Source organism: Poecile atricapillus, chromosome 13 (genome assembly GCF_030490865.1).
Source record: "Poecile atricapillus isolate bPoeAtr1 chromosome 13, bPoeAtr1.hap1, whole genome shotgun sequence".
NCBI classification, from domain to species: domain Eukaryota; kingdom Metazoa; phylum Chordata; class Aves; order Passeriformes; family Paridae; genus Poecile; species Poecile atricapillus.
This window is the reverse complement of record NC_081261.1, coordinates 16,220,032-16,239,686: the sequence shown is the minus strand read 5'-3', so window position 1 is coordinate 16,239,686 and position 19,655 is coordinate 16,220,032. Positions and strand designations below refer to the sequence as shown.

Genomic DNA, 19,655 nt, shown 5'->3' with positions numbered 1-19,655 from the left:
AAAACACTTCCCTGCTGTCCTATGACCACTGGACCTGGTAAAAAGAACTCTGTCAATATTTCCTATGACCTCATTTCTAAATTGGAACAGCAAGAAACCCCAAAAGAACACTGCCAGAAGTCTACACACAGGGATCTTTTCTCCATGCTACAACACCAAACTCCTTCAGTTCTTCTGCACAGCTCACATGTTCCAATCCTCAGACCACTTCCATCATCCTTCTGGACACTCCACCATGGCCACCTGGGATATTGGACAAACATTTGCATCCACTCTATGGTGTCAAAAAAAGATTTGGGAGTGGGGGGAGCACCTGCTCCGACCTGCTGCTGGGCAGAGTACTTGTCATGCAGCACAGGACACAATTGGAGCAGCAGGTGCCCACTGGCACCTCATGTCCCATCTTATCACCCACCAAGAACCCAAAGGATTTCTCTGCACACCTCTTCCCTGTCCCCTACTCTCAGCAGTGCTGGTCCCACTAAGGAAACTTGAGGGACAGCACCACTTACTGCTTTCCACCTGCACATTGAGCCACTGTCTATAACTCTTCAGCCATGACTCTCCAGCCTGTTCCTCAGCCATTTAACAGCCTCCAGATCATTGCCCAGCAAGTTCCTCTGCGTGATGATGTGGGGGACACTGCACACATTCACCCACTGGCCCCTGCTCTGTCCCAGAAAGTCTTGGCTGGCCTGGGTGGCCGCTCTGCACTTGGACGACTGCAGCAGAGATGATTCTGCATTATTACACCACAGACAAAGTGTTCCTGGCTGAGCACACATGTGCTTAGGAAACCCTTCCTCTTTACACCTCTAAACATCTCAGGTGGGTGAGGGAAATCCACCTGCACTCGGACAATTGGGACACAGGAGACCTTCCACAGGAGATCAGACACGCTGAGCTTCAGCTCATGACAACAAGCAATGCAAGAGTTACAAACACATAGAAATTAACAGAGGCAATAACACTTTGTAAGTCTCCCTTGCTCTACACAAGAAACTCAAAGCACACCCTACTCCATCAGGCACAGCCTTGGGGGATCTCTGACATGGGACAAGCAAGGCAATGACCCACTTCTTCTCTGGCCTCACACTCACAGCTCCCCTCTCTTCTTTTCCTTCTCCACCATGCAACTGGAAGCTTTTGCTTGTGGCCATCTCCTCCCTGGGCACATTTATCAGGAGATGATAATGCACTACAGCCACAGCCAGAACAGAGGGACATTTCTCTGCTCACCACCGGTATGAGAAGGAAATGAAGGACTGAAAAGCACACAAAGGATAAACAACCACACTAAAAGATTAGCGGTCATGCAATGGAGAATGGCTCATCAAACCATTGGCTTCCAGGGAATTTCCTCCCTGTCCTTATCCCATGTTCTGTTCCACACAGACACAAGGCCCACTAAAGTCATATTTATTACATCTATTTCTCCCAACAGTTCCAGAACACAAAGTCATCCTCATATCTCCTGCCGTCCACTTCCAATGAACAAGAGCAAGAGATATTAACCGACAACAGACTGAGAAAATGGATAGGTTGTTGATAATAGTAAGTACACCAATATGCAGAGACAATCAAGAAAAAACAAAAGGAGAAAAAACAACCTCACAGAAGAACCCAAACCATGAATGAAGGCAAGGAAGCATTAGAAGACAACAAGTTCTTGTTGAGGATCAATGTCACTCCTTGACAAGAAAATACAACCAGTCAAAAGAAGCAACCCAAATCAACCCAGACAAATCATTCTAAAAAACTGAATCAACCAGCCCATGAATTGGAAAAGACCAGATGAGGATCAATCATGGCCACACATTTCAGATTGTCTCAACTGTAACACAGACACAACACAGGAAACTCGATTGTAACTAATGCACACGAGGCCTCACACAGGCGCTCACAACACACACACCAGACACTCATTTCCTTGCATAGGAAGAGGAAGATAAACCTTGGAACCACAACTCTGAGCCTCATCTAACTACTAGGACAAACAGACTTTGACATCATTCATTCATTCATTTGGAACTATATCACAGTGAACACCAGCACCAGCCCTGTCTCTGCATAGACAGACTTCTTCTCTCTGCCCAAACAGAACATGAAAGCAAAGACTGAATGCAGACATCATTAGAAGAAAAATTGTGTGCACAGCTTCTCAAATCCCAAGCATCACAAATGAGACCATTCTGATCCTCCCAATTATTGGAACAAGTGTAAAATGTTACAGAGGCCATCAATTTTCAGCAGCTCTGACAAAGACCCAGCCATACAAGCATCGCCTCAAAGCCAACATCACCATTCTTCACCACATCCACTCCTCACAACATGGGTGAACACCACTCTTGATGCAACAGAAAATGGAACACAAACATTTGAGTCAAAACCACACAAGATCAAATCATGAGACTCCTCCTGACTCATTTTCATCAGGCCACCAATAGCCCTGGGCATCAACACAACACATGCCATGTGTCCTCCAGCACCTCCTCACACACCACATCCCCAACACTCCCCACTAACCCTTCACAGCTCCCATGCTTATCACAGATCTTCAGAATTTACACAGACTCCACCAAAAGGAGACTTGCTCATACAGGATCTCCTTACCTATGGATGCTAACTGTGAAGCAAGGAGCACGGTGCCTGTGGAATAGCAGGCCGCATAGCTTTCTCAGTCTGGCCTGAGAAAGTGGCCTGGGAAATCATAAGGAGGAATTAAAACAATCCTCAGAGATAGAAAACACCCTTGCAGGTGCTTTTTGTCTGTTCCTTGTTTTGCTGCAAGAGAATGTCGAGGGGTGGTGTACCCCACTGACCAATGATGCTGATGTGTTAGTTTACAAACCAATAAGAGTTTTACTTTTCTGTACTTTCACGTATCGGTCTATTATAAAGATCTGAAGTAATAAACCAAAGAGAAATTCCCCTGTTTGACTCCCAAGAGACTCTGGGTCGTTCTTCTCACCGTTCCCAATAGAGCGACACTTACCATGGGTAATATTTGACTTCTCACCCAAGCCATGGGACAATAAAAATCACTTCTTACAGAGACATTTTCCACAAACCTGTCTAAGAAAGTCTCTCTCTTTTCACATCTAAACATGAAAGATCCGTCTTCAGATCATCAGAAGACTGAGACAGAGAGTTAACACCTGCAGGATTGAAGAGCTCCCAACACTCTTCTGGGTTATATAACTCACAGCAGATGATCAATAACGTTGTTTACAGGCAATGAAGACATTGCTTGCTCTTCCCATACGGCATCTTCCATAAACACCAAGTGAAGTTTTCAGTGACACAATTATGATGGGATGCAAATACTTTGGAAGAACCTCCCAGTGTTCTCCTGCCACCTGCTACACAGATCTTCTAGACAATTACATTCACAGGAAAAACCCCATGCTGGTTCATGCTGGAGATAGGAACTGGACAGGGAATGGAGGAAAACATTCCCTTCAGGCTTGCAGCAGACATTCATGCACAGCTCACACAACTCCAATTTCCAACCCTTCCCATCATCCATGGCCTTCTTTCACCCACACAGCTTCAAAACACGTGACACTGGAGGCCCACTTCCCCACACCATTTCTCTTCACACCACCAATTTCACACAGCCATCTTTCCACCTCTACACTATGGAAGCGACATTTGCCTGCTCACTCAAATTCTGGGAAGAGACTTCATAGCTCGAAAAGGAAAAGCCGAGCAGTCTTCCAAGAGAGATGGAGTCAGTGAATATCTGCACAGGGGGAATTATGCCCACCTTCTATCTCCTGCTGCAAATGGAATCTCTCCCTTCCCATCCACCCAATTTTCTGCACATGCTAAACATTTTATAGCCAGGGCTCATCCAGCTCCATTTGACAGAGCTCAACCTTCAAAATCAAAAAAGAAACAAAGCAGTTCGGCCATTTCCTCCTGCATTTCCTCCTCCACATACATACACCCACAGCCTTGTCAAAGAGCCACAACTTTTAAGAGGATCCTTCATCTTCATAACAGGCACACAGACATCATCAAGGAACACTTCTTGCCTGGCCATATCCCCGGATGGGGACAAAGATCAAAGCATGGATGATGCAAAGACTTTTCCCTCAAACCTCCACTATGTACCATACAGAATAATAAATGCTGAGAACAAAGGGCAGAGAAGTTCCACGCAAAGTCATCAGCATTTTGATCTAGACACATTCAACCTATTCAAGCACAGGTGCTGTTGGGAAGACACATGAACCTCAGAAAAAGTTGTATTTCCTCATAACGCTATACATCCCTTCAGAACATCCAACACTAACAGCAACACTCACTCTACACAGCACAGGGGACAGAGGGGAAAACACCTCCAACCCGAGAAATACCCAAACTCACGACCTAACGAACAGCCTGACAGCAGCAGCCTTCTTCCTCCTTCCTTCTCCACTAACTGCAAGGCTGTCGACAGACCCCATGTCCAAAGAACGACACCAACGGGCACCAGCCACAAGAACGTCACCGAGGGAAACTCGACCTCGCTTGGAAGCAAAATCTCCAAGGCAAGGCAGAGAACAGGGAGGGGAATAGGACACGGGAGCATCAGGAGGAAGCACGAGTGTCGGAGAAAACGTGCCCAGAGCAACTCACCGAGGGAGCGGCGGGATCGGCGGGCAGGGCGGCGGCAGGGTCCTCGTCGCCGAGCAGCGGCGCGGGCTCGTCGGGCAGAGGACGCGCCGGGAGGGTGTCGCAGCAGCTGGCGGCCGAGAAGCGCAGCTGGCTCTTGCGCGAGTCGGCCGTGAGCGACACGTCGTGCGAGTAGGACTGCAGGAAGGCGCGCACGCCGTCGATGCCCACGAAGTGCGACACGGGCACGCCGCGCAAGGCGCCGCTCTGGGCCGGCAGCAGGTGCTGGCGGCGCCAGCGGCGCAGGCGCAGCGCCAGCAGCAGCAGCAGGAAGGCGAGGAAGAGGCACGACACGGCGGCCACGGCCAGCACGAGCCAGCGCGTCAGGCTGCCGGCCGGCTCGCCCGGCGCCGCCGCCTCGGCCGCGCTGCCCAGCTCGGCCAGCAGCTCGGCCACGCTCTCGGCCAGCAGCACGCTCAGCGTGGCCGTGGCCGACAGCGCCGGCCGCCCGTGGTCCTTCACCAGCACCACCAGGCTCTGGCGCGCCGCGTCGCGGGCCAGCGGCGAGCGCGCCGTGCGCACCTCGCCGCTGTGCAGCCCCACGCGGAACAGCCCCGGCTCCGTCGCCTTGGCCAGCTCGTACGACAGCCACGCGTTCTGCCCCGCGTCCGCGTCCACCGCCACCACCTTGGCCACCAGCGCGCCGGGCTCCGACCAGCGCGGCGCCAGCTCCACGCCCGACCACGCGCCGCCCGAGCCCGCCGCCCGAGACAGCGGCGGGTACAGCACCTGCGGCGCGTTGTCGTTCTCGTCCACGATCACCAGCACCACCGACACGTTGCTGCTCAGCGCCGGCGCGCCGCCGTCCTCCGCACGCACCCACAGCCGCAGCTCGCGCACCTCCTCGTAGTCCAAGGAGCGCAGCGCGTACAGCGCGCCCGTCTCCGCCTGCACCGACACGTACGACGACAGCGCCGCGCCCCGCACCCGCCCCTCCGCCAGCCGGTACCGCACGCGCGCGTTCTGCCCCCAGTCCGCGTCCGTGGCGCGCACCGTCAGCACCAGCGCGCCCGCCGCGTTGTTCTCCCACACACGCGCGCTGTAGCGCTCCTCCGCGAACACCGGCGCGTTGTCGTTCACGTCCAGCACCCGCAGCGCCAGCACCGCGCTGCTCTGCAGCGACGGCGACCCGCCGTCGGCTGCCCGCACCGTCACGTTGTACTCCGACACCTGCTCCCGGTCCAGCTCTCTCGCTGTCACCACACGGTAGTAATCGTCAAAAGACTTCTCCAGCCGGAAGGGCAGACCCGTGTCAAGCGAGCAGCGCACCTCGCCGTTGGCTCCCGAGTCTTGATCATACACATGGAGCAGGGCGACCACCGTCCCAGACGGGGCGTCCTCAGAAATCTCACTCAGCGATGACCGCACAGAAATCACAGGTGCGTTATCATTTATGTCTGTGACGGTGATCGCGATTTTGGCAGTGTCGAAAAGGCCTCCTCCATCCCGTGCCTGCACCTCCAGTTCGTAAATGCCGCCTTCCTCGTAGTCCAGGCTCTGCAACAGAGTGATCGCTCCACTCTCAGAGTCCAGACGGAAAATAGCCGTGCCCGCCTCATTCTTCAACGAGTATTTAAGTTCCCCGTACAGCCCCTCGTCAGCGTCCGTGGCCGTGACGGCGACAAGGACAGAGCCCACGGGCACGTCCTCGGGCACACGCACCGTGTACTCCGCCTGGCTGAACACGGGCGCGTTGTCGTTCGCGTCCACCACGGTCACACGGATCCGAGCCGTGCCCGTCCGTGCCGGATTGCCGCCGTCCATCGCCCTCAGCACCAGCTCGTGAAACGCCGCCTCCTCCCGGTCCAGCGCCTTGGCCAGCACCAGCTCGGGACGCTGATCGCCGCCGGGGCCCGCCTGCACGGCCAGCGAGAAGTGCTCGTCACCGCTCAGCTCGTAGCTCTGCAGGGAGTTTCGTCCAGAGTCCGGGTCATGAGCCCTAGCCAGAGGAAAGCGCGATCCTGGAGCTGTCGTCTCGCTAATCCTCTCCTCAAACTCACTTTCTTTGAAGCTGGGCGCGTTGTCATTAATATCCGTGATCTCCACTTCGATTCGGTAAACCTGCATCTGTCCCTCCACGATTAGCTCACAGCGCAACACGCATTGCTGCACCTGCCGGCACAGCTGCTCTCTGTCGATCCTCTCCGCCGTCACTAAATGGCCCGTCTTCCCGTGCAAAGCGAAATACTGCGTCCTGCCTCTGTCTATGATATGGACGCCGCGATCTCGGAGCTCCGGCAGCTGCAGCCCCAGGTCCTTGGCCACGTCGCCCACGAACGAGCCCTTGGGCAGCTCCTCGGGCACCGAGTAGCGCAGCTGCCCCCACGCCGCCTCCCACGCCGCCAGCAGGACGGCCCAGAGCACAGCTCGCTGCCGCCGGCCCCAGCGCCCCCCCGCCCAGCTCATCTCCGACAACTTAGCTCCCCGCTGCCGCTGCTGCTCAGCTCCCAGCGCTTGCTGACCTTTCCCACCGGCCTCTCCGCTCCCGGGCCCTGCCCCAGCCTCCGCCGCCTCTCCGCCGCACGGATCCGCACCGGCAGCACGATCGCACACCGCCGCCCGGCCTGCCCACCCACCAATCCAGCGATCCAGCGATCCAGCCTGGCCGCAGCGGCCGGGGCTGCCGACAGCGCTCCGATCCTCCTCTCGCTCCTCTCGGTCAACAGCGGCGCCCGCAGCCTCCTCCCGGCACTGCAGCCACCGAGCGCTGCCCGCCCTGCCTGCCTACAAACAGGGACCACTCGCCACCCACACGCCGCTTTCCGTCCCGCCACCGTCTCCTGCCTCCGCTTTTCTCCAGCCCATCTCGCCTTTCACCCTCCAGGGCATCGCGATCGGCAGGAAGCCACAGATACTCCGTGAGCACGGTTCTTGAACCGCACGGGAAACGAAACGCTAATGTCATTATATGTAAATTCAAACACATTTTCCGTATTTTACCCTGTTGTTTATTGTTCGCTTTATGCTTTTTGCTCAAAACGAGAGGATTTCATATCCCGAATAAACACAGCTATCTGGTTCATTAACACAAGCGGGACGAGAGCAATTGCATGCTTCTTGAAATCAGGGACCTAATTGTTAAAGGAATGAATAACCGGGACAAATAAAGATGCAGCTAAAACTATCAAAGGAAACTTTCAGAACTTCAAATCCTGGACATCCTTTCCTAAGATAAACATAGTATTTCCTTACTTAACAGAGATTTACGTTTCATCAATCCTTTCTAGGTTTCTTTTATTCTGAAATCAACGTGTAAAGCATTCAAGCTCGTTAGTAAACTATTCATTTATGCATTTCTTAGCGACGCTGATACGATGTGTTTCCAAGAAAGGCATTATAGAACCGAAGAATAAAAGTACAATTGTGACCTTCAAACTGTGCTGACCACTAATCAATATGCAAATGGGAATGATTCAAGTGCCTAAACCATCGTCTTTACAATCTCCCTCATAGGTGATCCCTCCGTATCTCAGAGTTTTTTCCCAGTCAACAGAATTAGCTGTTCTCGATACATGCGAGTTCCACTATATCCCAAACATTCTCTACGTAATGAGGATTAAAAAAATCAACATCTCTGAAACAGAAATCATTCAACACTCACACCAGCATATAAAATAAAGATGATGGAGAGCAAAAGAGGGCGAACTGCCAGCCAGGACGCATAAAGGAAGGCATCTGGTCCCACTACTGCATTCTCACCTCAGAAAAAAGAGACAAATTCGGTTCCAACACAGAATGGAACACGGAACTTTCCACTTTCGTTTCCCTTCTAAATCAAACCGGGAGAAAACAAAGTATAACGAAAGGGTTTGTGTAAAGCTCTACATGGGTTGCAAGCAGACCCCTTACTGAACCAAGAGGTCAGAAAGGATAAAAGATCCGACACCAGGTCACAGTGGTTTTCTCCTTTTTCCTCGACTCCATCATGCAGAATCAGACATTCTCTTTCCTCAGAACACCAATCTGCAGCCAATATTGTGAACATATTCAAATTGCCGGTAAATATTTTCTCAACAAAGAAGTCAGGAAGGATGAAAGTTCCAACACTCGTTGCCAAGGCTTTTCTTTTCTCCTGGACTCCATCATGCAGAAATCAGCCTTTCACAATCCATAGAACATCAATCTGCTTTCAATACTACGAACACTTTTTAATTAATTGAGCTCAAGTTCTAAAGATAAAACCTCGAGGCTGAAGGTGAACCTGTGACCAAGGAAGCACCAAGAGCTTCCTGCTCAACAAGAACGGGGCATTACCCGTTCCTGAATTCAAGTCATCACGGAGACAGGACTGTGCAACTCACAAAAACAAAAACTTCAGTCTCAGGAATCACGGAGAAACAATGAGAAATGCTGCAACGAACCGAAAGGAGAGATTAAGTCAAAGCCTGTCAGCTGAATCTGTTACCTGAAAACAATGAAAAACTTCCTCCGCTATGCAGAGACAAAGATGACAGGTCCCCACTGACACCACGCAGAGAATACCCGGAAAACATGAACGACATTTCAGACACTTTTAAAACCAGAAAGAGCTGACGCTTTACACACCTGCAGTGCAGCAGCATCGGCGGGCGGCTCTCCCACGACGACGTTACTGTTCGGGCTCGGCTTCTCGCAGGAATCGCCGCCAAGAAGCTCCTCCGCCGACAGGACGGGCACCGCCGGCACCGGTGGCGGCGGCGGCGGCCAAGCGGCCTCGGGCACGGCGCGGGCCGGCGGCGGCACGCACAGGTTGTAGGAGTAGGGCAAGGTGCCCTCGCAGAAGTCGGCCGGGAAGGCGGCGCCGGCCAGCGAGAAGCGCTGCGCGCCCAGGCAGCGCAGCACGGCGGGCGGCCCGGCCCGCCGCAGCCGCGCCACCACGGCCAGCGCCACGCTCAGCACCAAGAGCGCCGACAGCAGCGCCAGCGCCAGCACCAGGTAGAACTGCAGCTCGGCCGCCGCCGCCGCCGCCGCCTCGGCGCCCGCCGGCCGCTCGCTCAGCTCCGGCAGCGCCTCCTGCAAGCTCTCGGCCAGCACCACGTGCAGCGTGGCCGTGGCCGACAGCGCCGGCTGCCCGTGGTCCTTCACCACGGCCACCACACGCTGCTTGGCCGCGTCCCGCTCGGACACGGCGCGCGCCGTGCGCACCTCGCCGCTGTGCAGCCCCACGCGGAACAGCGCCGGCTCCGACGCCTGCACCAGCTCGTACGACAGCCACGCGTTGCGCCCCGCGTCCGCGTCCACCGCCACCACCTTGGCCACCAGGTAGCCGGCCTCGGCCGACCGCGGAACCACCTCGAACGGAGATGCCGCCCCTCCCGCCGCCTCTCCCGTTGCCGCCGCCCCTGCCGCCGGCCAGAGCACCCGCGGCGCGTTGTCGTTGCGGTCCAGCACGAAGACGCGCACCGTGGCCGTGGAGCTGCGCGCCGGCGCGCCGCCGTCCTGCGCCCGCACGGCCACCGCGAACTCGCGGCACTGCTCGTAGTCGAAGGAGCGCTGCGCGTACAGCGCGCCGCTCCGCGCCTCCACCGACACCAGCGGCGCCGCGCCCGCCGCGCCCGCGCTGCCGCCCGCCAGCCAGTAGCTCACGCGCCCGTTGGCGCCCGCGTCCGCGTCCCGCGCCTGCACGCGCAGCACCAGCGCGCCCGCCGCGTTGTTCTCCGCCACGTACGCGCTGTACGCCGCCTCCTCGAACACCGGCGCGTTGTCGTTCACATCCGACACCTCCAGCACCAGCTCCCTGCTGCTCCACAGCGACGGCCTGCCCCGGTCCCGGGCCACCACCGTCACGCGCTGCTCCCACGCCTGCTCGCGGTCCAGCGCGCTCGCCGTCACCACCTTGTACGAGCCGCCCGACGACGCCACCATCGACAGCGCCGCCTCCCCCGACAGCTCGCACGACACCTGACCGTTCTCCCCGGAGTCTCTGTCCACTACTTTTAGCAAAGCCACCACGGTTCCGACCGGTGCGTCCTCGGGCACGGGACTGGACAGGGATAGAATGGTGATCTCCGGAGGATTGTCATTCACATCCAGGACCTCCACCTCCACCTTGCAGTGCGCCACCAAACCGCCGCCGTCCGTCGCCTCCACAGCCAAGCTGAATGCGCGCGTGTCCTCGAAGTCCAGTGCCTCCTGCAGCGTGATCGTCCCTCTCTGGGCATCCACCGCGAATTTCTGAAGCACCTTGGCCGGCATTTCCCCGAAGCCGTAGGTGATGTGGGCATTTGTGCCGTCGTCAGCATCGGAGGCAGAGACGTTCAGCACCGCGAATCCCGGAGGAGTGTCCTCTCGCAGGCTGACCCGATACCGATCCTGCGCGAACACGGGAGCGTTGTCATTTGCATCGGTGACGTTGATCCAGAGCTGGGCGGTGCCAGTCCGGGGCGGGTCTCCGCCATCCAGCGCCGTCAGCAGCAGACGCAGGCTGGGCTCGCTCTCCCTGTCAAGTGAGTGACGCAGAACCAGCTCCGCAGATTTGCTGCCGTCTTGGCTGTCTTTCACCTCCACTGTGAAGTACCTGTTGGCCTCTAGTTCGTAGCGTTGCAGCGAGTTACTGCCCACGTCCGGATCTTCCGCCATGCCCAAGTAAAACCGGGCACCGGGAGAAGTCAACTCGTTGATCTCCAGCTGAAATTTGTTTCGCAGAAATCGCGGTGCGTTGTCATTCACATCCTCGATATCAATTTCGATGCGGTAAACGTTCAGCGGGTTGTGAACCAGCACCTCGAAGCTGACAGAGCACGACGCCGACTCGCCGCACATCTCCTCCCGGTCCAGCCTCTCGTTCACATACAGGTTGCCGTTCTCCTCATTCACCGTGAAGTATTGCTTCTCCTCGCTCAGCCGCAGCTTGCGCGCCGGCAGCTCGTCCGCGCTCAGCCCCAGGTCCCGCGCCAGCGGCCCCACGAGCGAGCCTCTGCCCAGCTCCTCGGGGATGGCGTAGCGGAGCCGCTCGCCCGCCGCCCGCCACCACACGCACAGCAGCACCGCGGCCAGCAGCGCTCGCCCGCCGCCCGGCCCGCGCCTCTGCCGCCGCCTCACCGCCATTCTCGCCCGCCGCCGCCGCCGCCGCTCGCCAAGCTCCTGCCTCCTGCCGCTGCCCTGCCTCCTTTCCAGCCGCTCTCGCCACACAGCGCACGGGCCAAAGCCGCACCAAACACAGCCCGCACGGCCCCACAACCACGCCGCTGCTCTCCGACAAGCCACGCACCAAAGCCTCCTCTCGTCGCACCAAAGCCGCACCAAAGCCGCACCAAAGCCGCACCAAAGCCGCCTCTCGCCGCTGCTGCTGCCGCTGCCGCTGCCGCTCTGGCCGGCGCCGGCCGAGCGAGCAGCCTGCGGGGGCAGGACGCTGCGGCGGCGGCGGCGGCGGCTCCAGCGCCGGGAGGCGGCGGCCAACAGCGGCACCCGGAGGCGCCGCCACGCCACTGCAGCCGCCCGATGGCCGCGCTCAACGGGGCCCGCCTTGGGCCGGGCCTCAGCGGCTGCACCGCCTCCGGCCTCGCTCCTCCGCTGCAAACACCAAGCACACAAGCTCCTGCTCCATTCCACTACAACCCCATTCTATCCATGATGTTCTGCCTGCTGCTCTTAAGGCTTTCTTTTATGTCACGAAAGAATTCTTTTTATTAAACCTCAGAAGCAAATATTCATGGCTCCGCAGTAAAGAATTGCATTCAGCTGCTCTCAATAAAATCATAGCGCACCTACAGCAGCAATAAATGATAATGCAGGGAATACTTGAAGAGTTTTTCTGCACTGTTGTCCCATATCTTGAATTGTCCCTTCATGACCTGGCATCAGTTAATCTGAGGTACAGATTAACCTAAGCAATGTAAGTAACACCAATGCCAAGATAATAAAATAGCAATAATACTTTTATTTCTGTTTCATTCAAGTTATTTCATCTACATCTCCATATCCGAGTACTTGAAAATGGAAAGTGCAAAGCAAGACTGAGTCCATCATAGATTCCAAATATGTTTGCAGTTTCCAATTTAAACTTACTTTCCAGGCCATTTAATCCACATCTCTGCATGAGCAGGAATATTTTCCGATGCACATGAATGTTGGAGGCATATCCAAAACTTTTCTGACCAATATATTCCATTTTCTGACAAGCCAGACTGTGAAGCTTTCACCTAATCAAACCTTCCCTTCTCTTAGTTAAAACCACTGGCCCAGGTAAAAAGAGTATTTATGGAAACCCTTCCTCTTTACACCTCTAAACATCTCAGGTGGGTGAGGGAACTGCACCTGCACTCGGACAATTGGGACACAGGAGACCTTCCACAGGAGATCAGACACGCTGAGCTTCAGCTCATGACAATAAGCAATGCAAGAGTTACAAACACATAGAAATTAACAGAGGCAATAACACTTTGTAGGTCTCCCTTGCTCTACACAAGCAACTCAAAGCACACCCTACTCCATCAGGCACAGCCTTGGGGGATCTCTGACATGGGAGAAGCAAGGCAATGACCCACTTCTTCTCTGGCCTCACACTCACAGATCCCCTCTCTTCTTTTGCTTCTCCACCACGCATCTGGAAGCTTTTGCTTGTGGCCATCTCCTCCCTGGGCACATTTATCAGGAGATGATAATGCACTACAGCCACAGCCAGAAGGGAGGGACATTTCTCTGCTCACCACCGGTATGAGAAGGAACTGAAGGATTCCAAAGCACACAAAGGATAAACAACCACACTAAAAGATTAGCGGTCATCCAATGGAGAATGGCTCATCAAATCATTGGCTTCCAGGGAATCTCCTCCCTGTCCTTATCACATGTTCTGCTCCACACAGATGCAAGGCTCGCTAAAGTCATATTTATTACATCAATTTCTGCCAACAGTAACAGAACACAAAGTCACTCTCATATCTCCTGCCTTCCACTCCAAATGAACAAGAGAATGAGACAGTAACACACCATAGGTGTCTGAAAAGAGATGGGTTATTGATAATTATACGTAGGTCTACATACGGGCTAAATTTAGGTAAAACAAGACAAAGGAAAACAAAACAATACATAGAGTAAAACCAAAGATTTAATAGGATAGGACTAGGAAGTATTAGAAGACAACAAGTTGTCAGAGATGATCACAGTGTAGTCATTAAGGCCTTTATTTCAGACCCTAAAATTCATCCCTGAGGGCAACTGGAATTCCCCAAGGTCTCAAGCTGAAAGTGTGGTCGGAAAGAATTTCACTGCACAGAGGATAGGGGGCTTCAGTTGAAGAATTAATCCTCACCACAATGACCTTCTTCTATTTCACGGCCTGCTCACCTTGCACAAATATGAAAACAGCATTTTAAACAGCTTCTCTTCAGCCTCTTCCTCAAGTTAAATCTTCTGACCAATTACAACAGATTCTCTAATTGCTTCTGTTTCATGTTCTTCCTATTCCCCACACACAGCACTTTCCTGCACCGCAAAAGTAAGGATATGAGGATAAATTACTGTTTTAATTTTCAAAGTATTGAACAGAATTGTTAAAGTGAGCTGCAAACTTTCTGCAAAGGAATGCCTGAATGACAGTCCAATTAGAATTCCGAAGAAACTCTAGATCACAATGTTGCAAAGAGAAACAGATGGATAATGGAGGTTTCACATACAATTAATTATTGTTCCAGACACGAATAGTTCCTTATTTTGGCTCGCCATCAGCAGCTACATCTATGGCCACAGAAAGAAGAACAACACCTTGCAGAAATGAATATTTATGAAGTTGTATTTCTTACATGAAATATCCAAGATCATACTGGGTGGGGCTCTGAAGAAGCTGCTCTGCTGGAAGATGTCCCTGCCCATGGCAGAGGAGTTGGAAGGAGATGATCTTGATGCTCCATTTCAACACAAACCATTCTACAGCTCTGTGTTTCTGTGATTCTATGATTACATTCACAGCTTCAAGGTATGGGTGACAGACACTCTTCCTACAGGATAATTTTATGGTCTAGAGCTTGAAGGATTGGGCTACGCAATGAGAATAAATTTTACTCCATAACAAAAAAAAAAAGCGATAGCAAGCAAACAACCAACCAAACCAAACTCAACCCAAACCAACCCAATCATCCAAAAAAAGTTAATCAAGCCAGCCAAGAATGGAAAAATACCAGCAGAGTATCCATCAGGGAATCACATTTCAGATTGTCTCAACTGTACCACTTACACAGGAAACCCAATTTTAACTAATGCACAGGAGGTCCCACCCTGGAGCTCAATACACACACACCAGACACTCATTTCCTTGCATAGGAAGACAAAGAAAAAGCTTGGAACCACAACTCTCAGCCTCATCTAACTACTAGGACAAACAGACCTTGACACCATTCATTCATTCATTTGGAACTATATCACAGTGAACACCAGCACCAGCCCTGTCTCTGCATAGACAGACTTCTTCTCTCTGCCCAAACAGAACATGAAAGCAAAGATTGAATGCAGACATCATTAGAAGGAAACTTACGTGCACAGTTTCTCAGATCCCAAGCATCACAAATGAGATCATTATGATCCACACAATTACTGGAACAAGTGTAAAATGTTACAGAGGCCATCAATTTTCAGCAGCTCTGGCAAAGACCCAGCCATCCAAGCATCACCTCAAAGCCAACATCACCATTCTTCACCACATCCACTCCTCACAACATGGGTGAAAACCACTCTTGACGCAACAGAAAATGGAATGCAAACTACGCCATTTGAGTCCAAACCACACAAGATCAAATCATGAGACTCCTCCTGACTCATTTTCATCAGTCCACCAATAGCCCTGGGCATCAACACAACACATGCCATGTCTCCTCCACTACCTCCTCACACACCACATCCCCAACACTCCCCCCTAACCCTTCACAGCTCACATGCTTATCACAGAGCTTCAGAATTTACACAGACTCCACCAAAGGGAAACTGGCTCACACAAGATCTCCTGACCATGGATAATATTTGACTTCTCACCATAGACATGGGACAGGAAAAAAGCATTTCTTACAGAGACAATTTCCAGAAACCTGTCTATGAAAGTCTCTCTCCTTTCACCTTTAAACATGAAAGAGCCATCTTCAGATCATCAGAAGAGTGAGACAGAAAGTTAACACCTGCAGGATGGAACAGCTCCCAACACTCTTCTGGGTTATATAACTCACAGCAGATGGTAAATAACGTTGTTTACGGGCACTGAAGACATTGCTTGCTCTTCCCATACGGCATCTTCCATAAGCACAAAGTGAAGCTTTTCAGTGACACAATTATGATTGGATACTTTGGAAGAACCTCCCAGGGCTCTCCAGCCACCTGCTACACAGATCTTCTAGACTATTACATTCAGAGGAAATACTCCACGTTGGTTCATGCTGGAGAGAGGAACTGGACAGGGAATGGAGGAAAACATTCCCTTCAGGCTTGCAGCAGACATTCATGCACAGCTCACACAACTCCAATTTCCAACCCTTCCCATCATCCATGGCCTTCTTTCACCCACACAGCTTCAAAACACGTGACACTGGAGGCCCAGTTCCCCACACCATTTCTCTTCACACCACCAATTTCACACAGCCATCTTTCCACCTCTGCACTATGGAAGCGACATTTGCTTGCTCACTCAAGTTCTGGGACGAGACTTCATAGCTCTAAAAGGAAAAGCCGAGCACTCTTCCAAGAGAGAAGGACTCAGTGAATATCTGTACAGTGGGAATTTTGCCCACCTTCTATCTCCTGCTGCAAATTAAATCTCTCCCTTCCTGTCCAGCCTGTTCTCTTACCATGCTAAATATTTTATAGCCAGGGCTCATCCAGCTCCATTTGACAGAGCTCTACCTTCAAAAACAAAAATGAAACAAAGCAGTGCAGCCATTTCCTCCTGCATTTCCTCCTCCACATACATACACACACAGCCTTTTCAAACAGCATCCTTCATCTTTAAAACAGGCACACAGACATCATCAAGGAACACTTCTTGCCAGGCCCAGACCTCTGTTGAGGACAAAGATCAAAGCATCGATGATGCAAAGACTTTTCCTGTTCATCTCCACCATGGATCAAGTAAAAACAAAAAAGGCTGAGAACAGCATGCAGAGAAGTTCCACGCAAAGCCATCAGCATTTTGATCAAGACACATTCAGCCTATCCAAGCACAGCTGCTATTCAGAAGACAGATAAGCCTCAGAAAAAGTTGTATTTCTCAATAACGTGTTACATCACTTCAAAAGATCTAACACTAACAGCAACACTCATTCTACACAGCACAGGGGACATGGGGGGAAAACAACTCCAACCTGAGAAACACCCAAACTCACGACCGAACGAACAGCCTGACAGCAGCAGCCTTCTCCCTCCTTCCTTCTCCACTAACTGCAAGGCTGACCACAGACCCCATGTCCAAAGAACGACACCAACGGGCACCAGCCATAAGAACGTCACCGAGGGAAACTCGACCTCGCTTGGAAGCAAAATCTCCTTGGCAAGGCAGAGAAGAGGGCGGGGAAAGGACACGGGAGCATCAGGAGGAAGCACGAGTGTCGGAGAAAACGTGCCCAGAGCAACTCACCGAGGGAGCGGCGGGATCGGCGGGCAGGGCGGCGGCAGGGTCCTCGTCGCCGAGCAGCGGCGCGGGCTCGTCGGGCAGAGGCCGCGCCGGGAGGGTGTCGCAGCAGCTGGCGGCCGAGAAGCGCAGCTGGCTCTTGCGCGAGTCGGCCGTGAGTGACACGTCGTGCGAGTAGGACTGCAGGAAGGCGCGCACGCCGTCGATGCCCACGAAGTGCGACACGGGCACGCCGCGCAAGGCGCCGCTCTGGGCCGGCAGCAGGTGCTGGCGGCGCCAGCGGCGCAGGCGCAGCGCCAGCAGCAGCAGCAGGAAGGCGAGGAAGAGGCACGACACGGCGGCCACGGCCAGCACGAGCCAGCGCGTCAGGCTGCCGGCCGGCTCGCCCGGCGCCGCCGCCTCGGCCGCGCTGCCCAGCTCGGCCAGCAGCTCGGCCACGCTCTCGGCCAGCAGCACGCTCAGCGTGGCCGTGGCCGACAGCGCCGGCCGCCCGTGGTCCTTCACCAGCACCACCAGGCTCTGGCGCGCCGCGTCGCGGGCCAGCGGCGAGCGCGCCGTGCGCACCTCGCCGCTGTGCAGCCCCACGCGGAACAGCCCCGGCTCCGTCGCCTTGGCCAGCTCGTACGACAGCCACGCGTTCTGCCCCGCGTCCGCGTCCACCGCCACCACCTTGGCCACCAGCGCGCCGGGCTCCGACCAGCGCGGCGCCAGCTCCACGCCCGACCACGCGCCGCCCGAGCCCGCCGCCCGAGACAGCGGCGGGTACAGCACCTGCGGCGCGTTGTCGTTCTCGTCCACGATCACCAGCACCACCGACACGTTGCTGCTCAGCGCCGGCGCGCCGCCGTCCTCCGCAAGCACCCACAGCCGCAGCTCGCGCACCTCCTCGTAGTCCAAGGAGCGCAGCGCGTACAGCGCGCCCGTCTCCGCCTGCACCGACACGTACGACGACAGCGCCGCGCCCCGCACCCGCCCCTCCGCCAGCCGGTACCGCACGCGCGCGTTCTGCCCCCAGTCCGCGTCCGTGGCGCGCACCGTCAGCACCAGCGCGCCCGCCGCGTTGTTCTCCCACACACGCGCGCTGTAGCGCTCCTCCGCGAACACCGGCGCGTTGTCGTTCACGTCCAGCACCCGCAGCGCCAGCACCGCGCTGCTCTGCAGTGCCGGCGACCCGCCGTCGGCCGCCCGCACCGTCACGTTGTACTCCGACACCTGCTCCCGGTCCAGCTCTCTCGCTGTCACTACACGGTAGAAATCGTCAAAAGACTTCTCCAGTCGGAATGGGACTTCCCCGTCGAGCGTGCACCGCACTTTTCCATTTGCCCCCGAATCCCGGTCCTGCACGTGCAACAGGGCGACCACCGTCCCGGACGGCGCGTCCTCAGAGATCTCACTCAGCGCCGACGACACGGTGAGTTCGGGGGCGTTGTCGTTCACATCTGTCACGGTAACCACAACTTTGGCAGTGTCGAAAAGGCCTCCCCCGTCATGTGCCTGCATTTCCAGTTCGTAGGAATTACCATCCTCAAAGTCCAGGCTCTGTAACAGGGTGATTGCTCCCGTGTCACTGTCCAGTTGGAAAATCTGCGAGGACTTCGCTGTAATTTTCTGAATGGAGTATTTCACATGACCATTCGACCCCTCGTCGGTGTCCGTGGCCGTGACGGTGACAAGGACAGAGCCCACGGGCACGTCCTCGGGCACACGCACCGTGTACTCCGACTGGCTGAACACGGGCGCGTTGTCGTTCGCATCCAGCACGGTCACACGGATCCGAGCCGTGCCCGTCCGTGCCGGATCGCCGCCGTCCATCGCCCTCAGCACCAGCTCGTGAAACGCAGCCTCCTCCCGGTCCAGCGCCTTGGCCAGCACGAGCTCGGGACGCTGATCGCCGCCGGGGCCCGCCTGCACGGCCAGCGAGAAGTGCTCGTCACCGCTCAGCTCGTAGCTCTGCAGGGAATTCCGGCCCCAGTCCGGATCATGAGCCTCGGCCAGAGGAAACCGCGACCCCGGGGCTGTCATCTCGCTCATTTTCACCTCAGTTTCTGCCTCTCGGAAGCTGGGTGCATTATCGTTTTTGTCCATGATTTCTACTTGGATTCCGTAAACCTGCATCTGTCCCTCCACGATCAGCTCACAGCGCAGCACGCATTGCTGCACACGCTCGCACAGCTCCTCTCTGTCTATTCTCTCCGCAGTCACTAAATGGCCCGTCTTCCCATGTACAGTGAAATACTGCGTCTGACCTCTTTCTATAATGCGAACGCCGCGGTCTCTGAGCTCCGGCAGCTGCAGTCCCAGGTCCTTGGCCACGTCGCCCACGAACGAGCCCTTGGGCAGCTCCTCGGGCACCGAGTAGCGCAGCTGCCCCCACGCCGCCTCCCACGCCGCCAGCAGGACGGCCCAGAGCACAGCTCGCTGCCGCCGGCCCCAGCGCCTCCCCGCCCAGCTCATCTCCGACAACTTAGCT

At 54.9% G+C, this 19,655-nt stretch overlaps 3 protein-coding genes across 3 annotated transcripts; all 3 read right to left on the bottom strand.

Moving 5' to 3' along the window:
• Positions 1 to 551: 551 nt before the first annotated feature.
• LOC131584261 (protocadherin gamma-A10-like) lies at positions 552 to 7,250 on the bottom strand. Its single transcript, XM_058849169.1, has 2 exons — positions 4,627 to 7,250; positions 552 to 722 (listed from the first exon to the last, which is right to left on the bottom strand). Exons 1-2 carry the CDS (start codon positions 7,066 to 7,068, stop codon positions 552 to 554), a joined length of 2,613 nt encoding a protein of 870 aa, XP_058705152.1. The 5' UTR covers positions 7,069 to 7,250.
• Positions 7,251 to 7,321: 71 nt separating this feature from the next.
• On the bottom strand, positions 7,322 to 11,741 carry LOC131584260 (protocadherin gamma-B5-like). Its single transcript, XM_058849168.1, has 2 exons — positions 9,197 to 11,741; positions 7,322 to 7,532 (listed from the first exon to the last, which is right to left on the bottom strand). Exons 1-2 carry the CDS (start codon positions 11,686 to 11,688, stop codon positions 7,322 to 7,324), a joined length of 2,703 nt encoding a protein of 900 aa, XP_058705151.1. The 5' UTR covers positions 11,689 to 11,741.
• Positions 11,742 to 16,746: 5,005 nt separating this feature from the next.
• Positions 16,747 to 19,652, bottom strand: LOC131584206 (protocadherin gamma-A10-like). The gene has a single exon (XM_058849098.1). It carries the CDS (start codon positions 19,637 to 19,639, stop codon positions 17,144 to 17,146), a length of 2,496 nt encoding a protein of 831 aa, XP_058705081.1. The 5' UTR covers positions 19,640 to 19,652; the 3' UTR covers positions 16,747 to 17,143.
• Between the last annotated feature and the right edge of the window lie 3 nt (positions 19,653 to 19,655).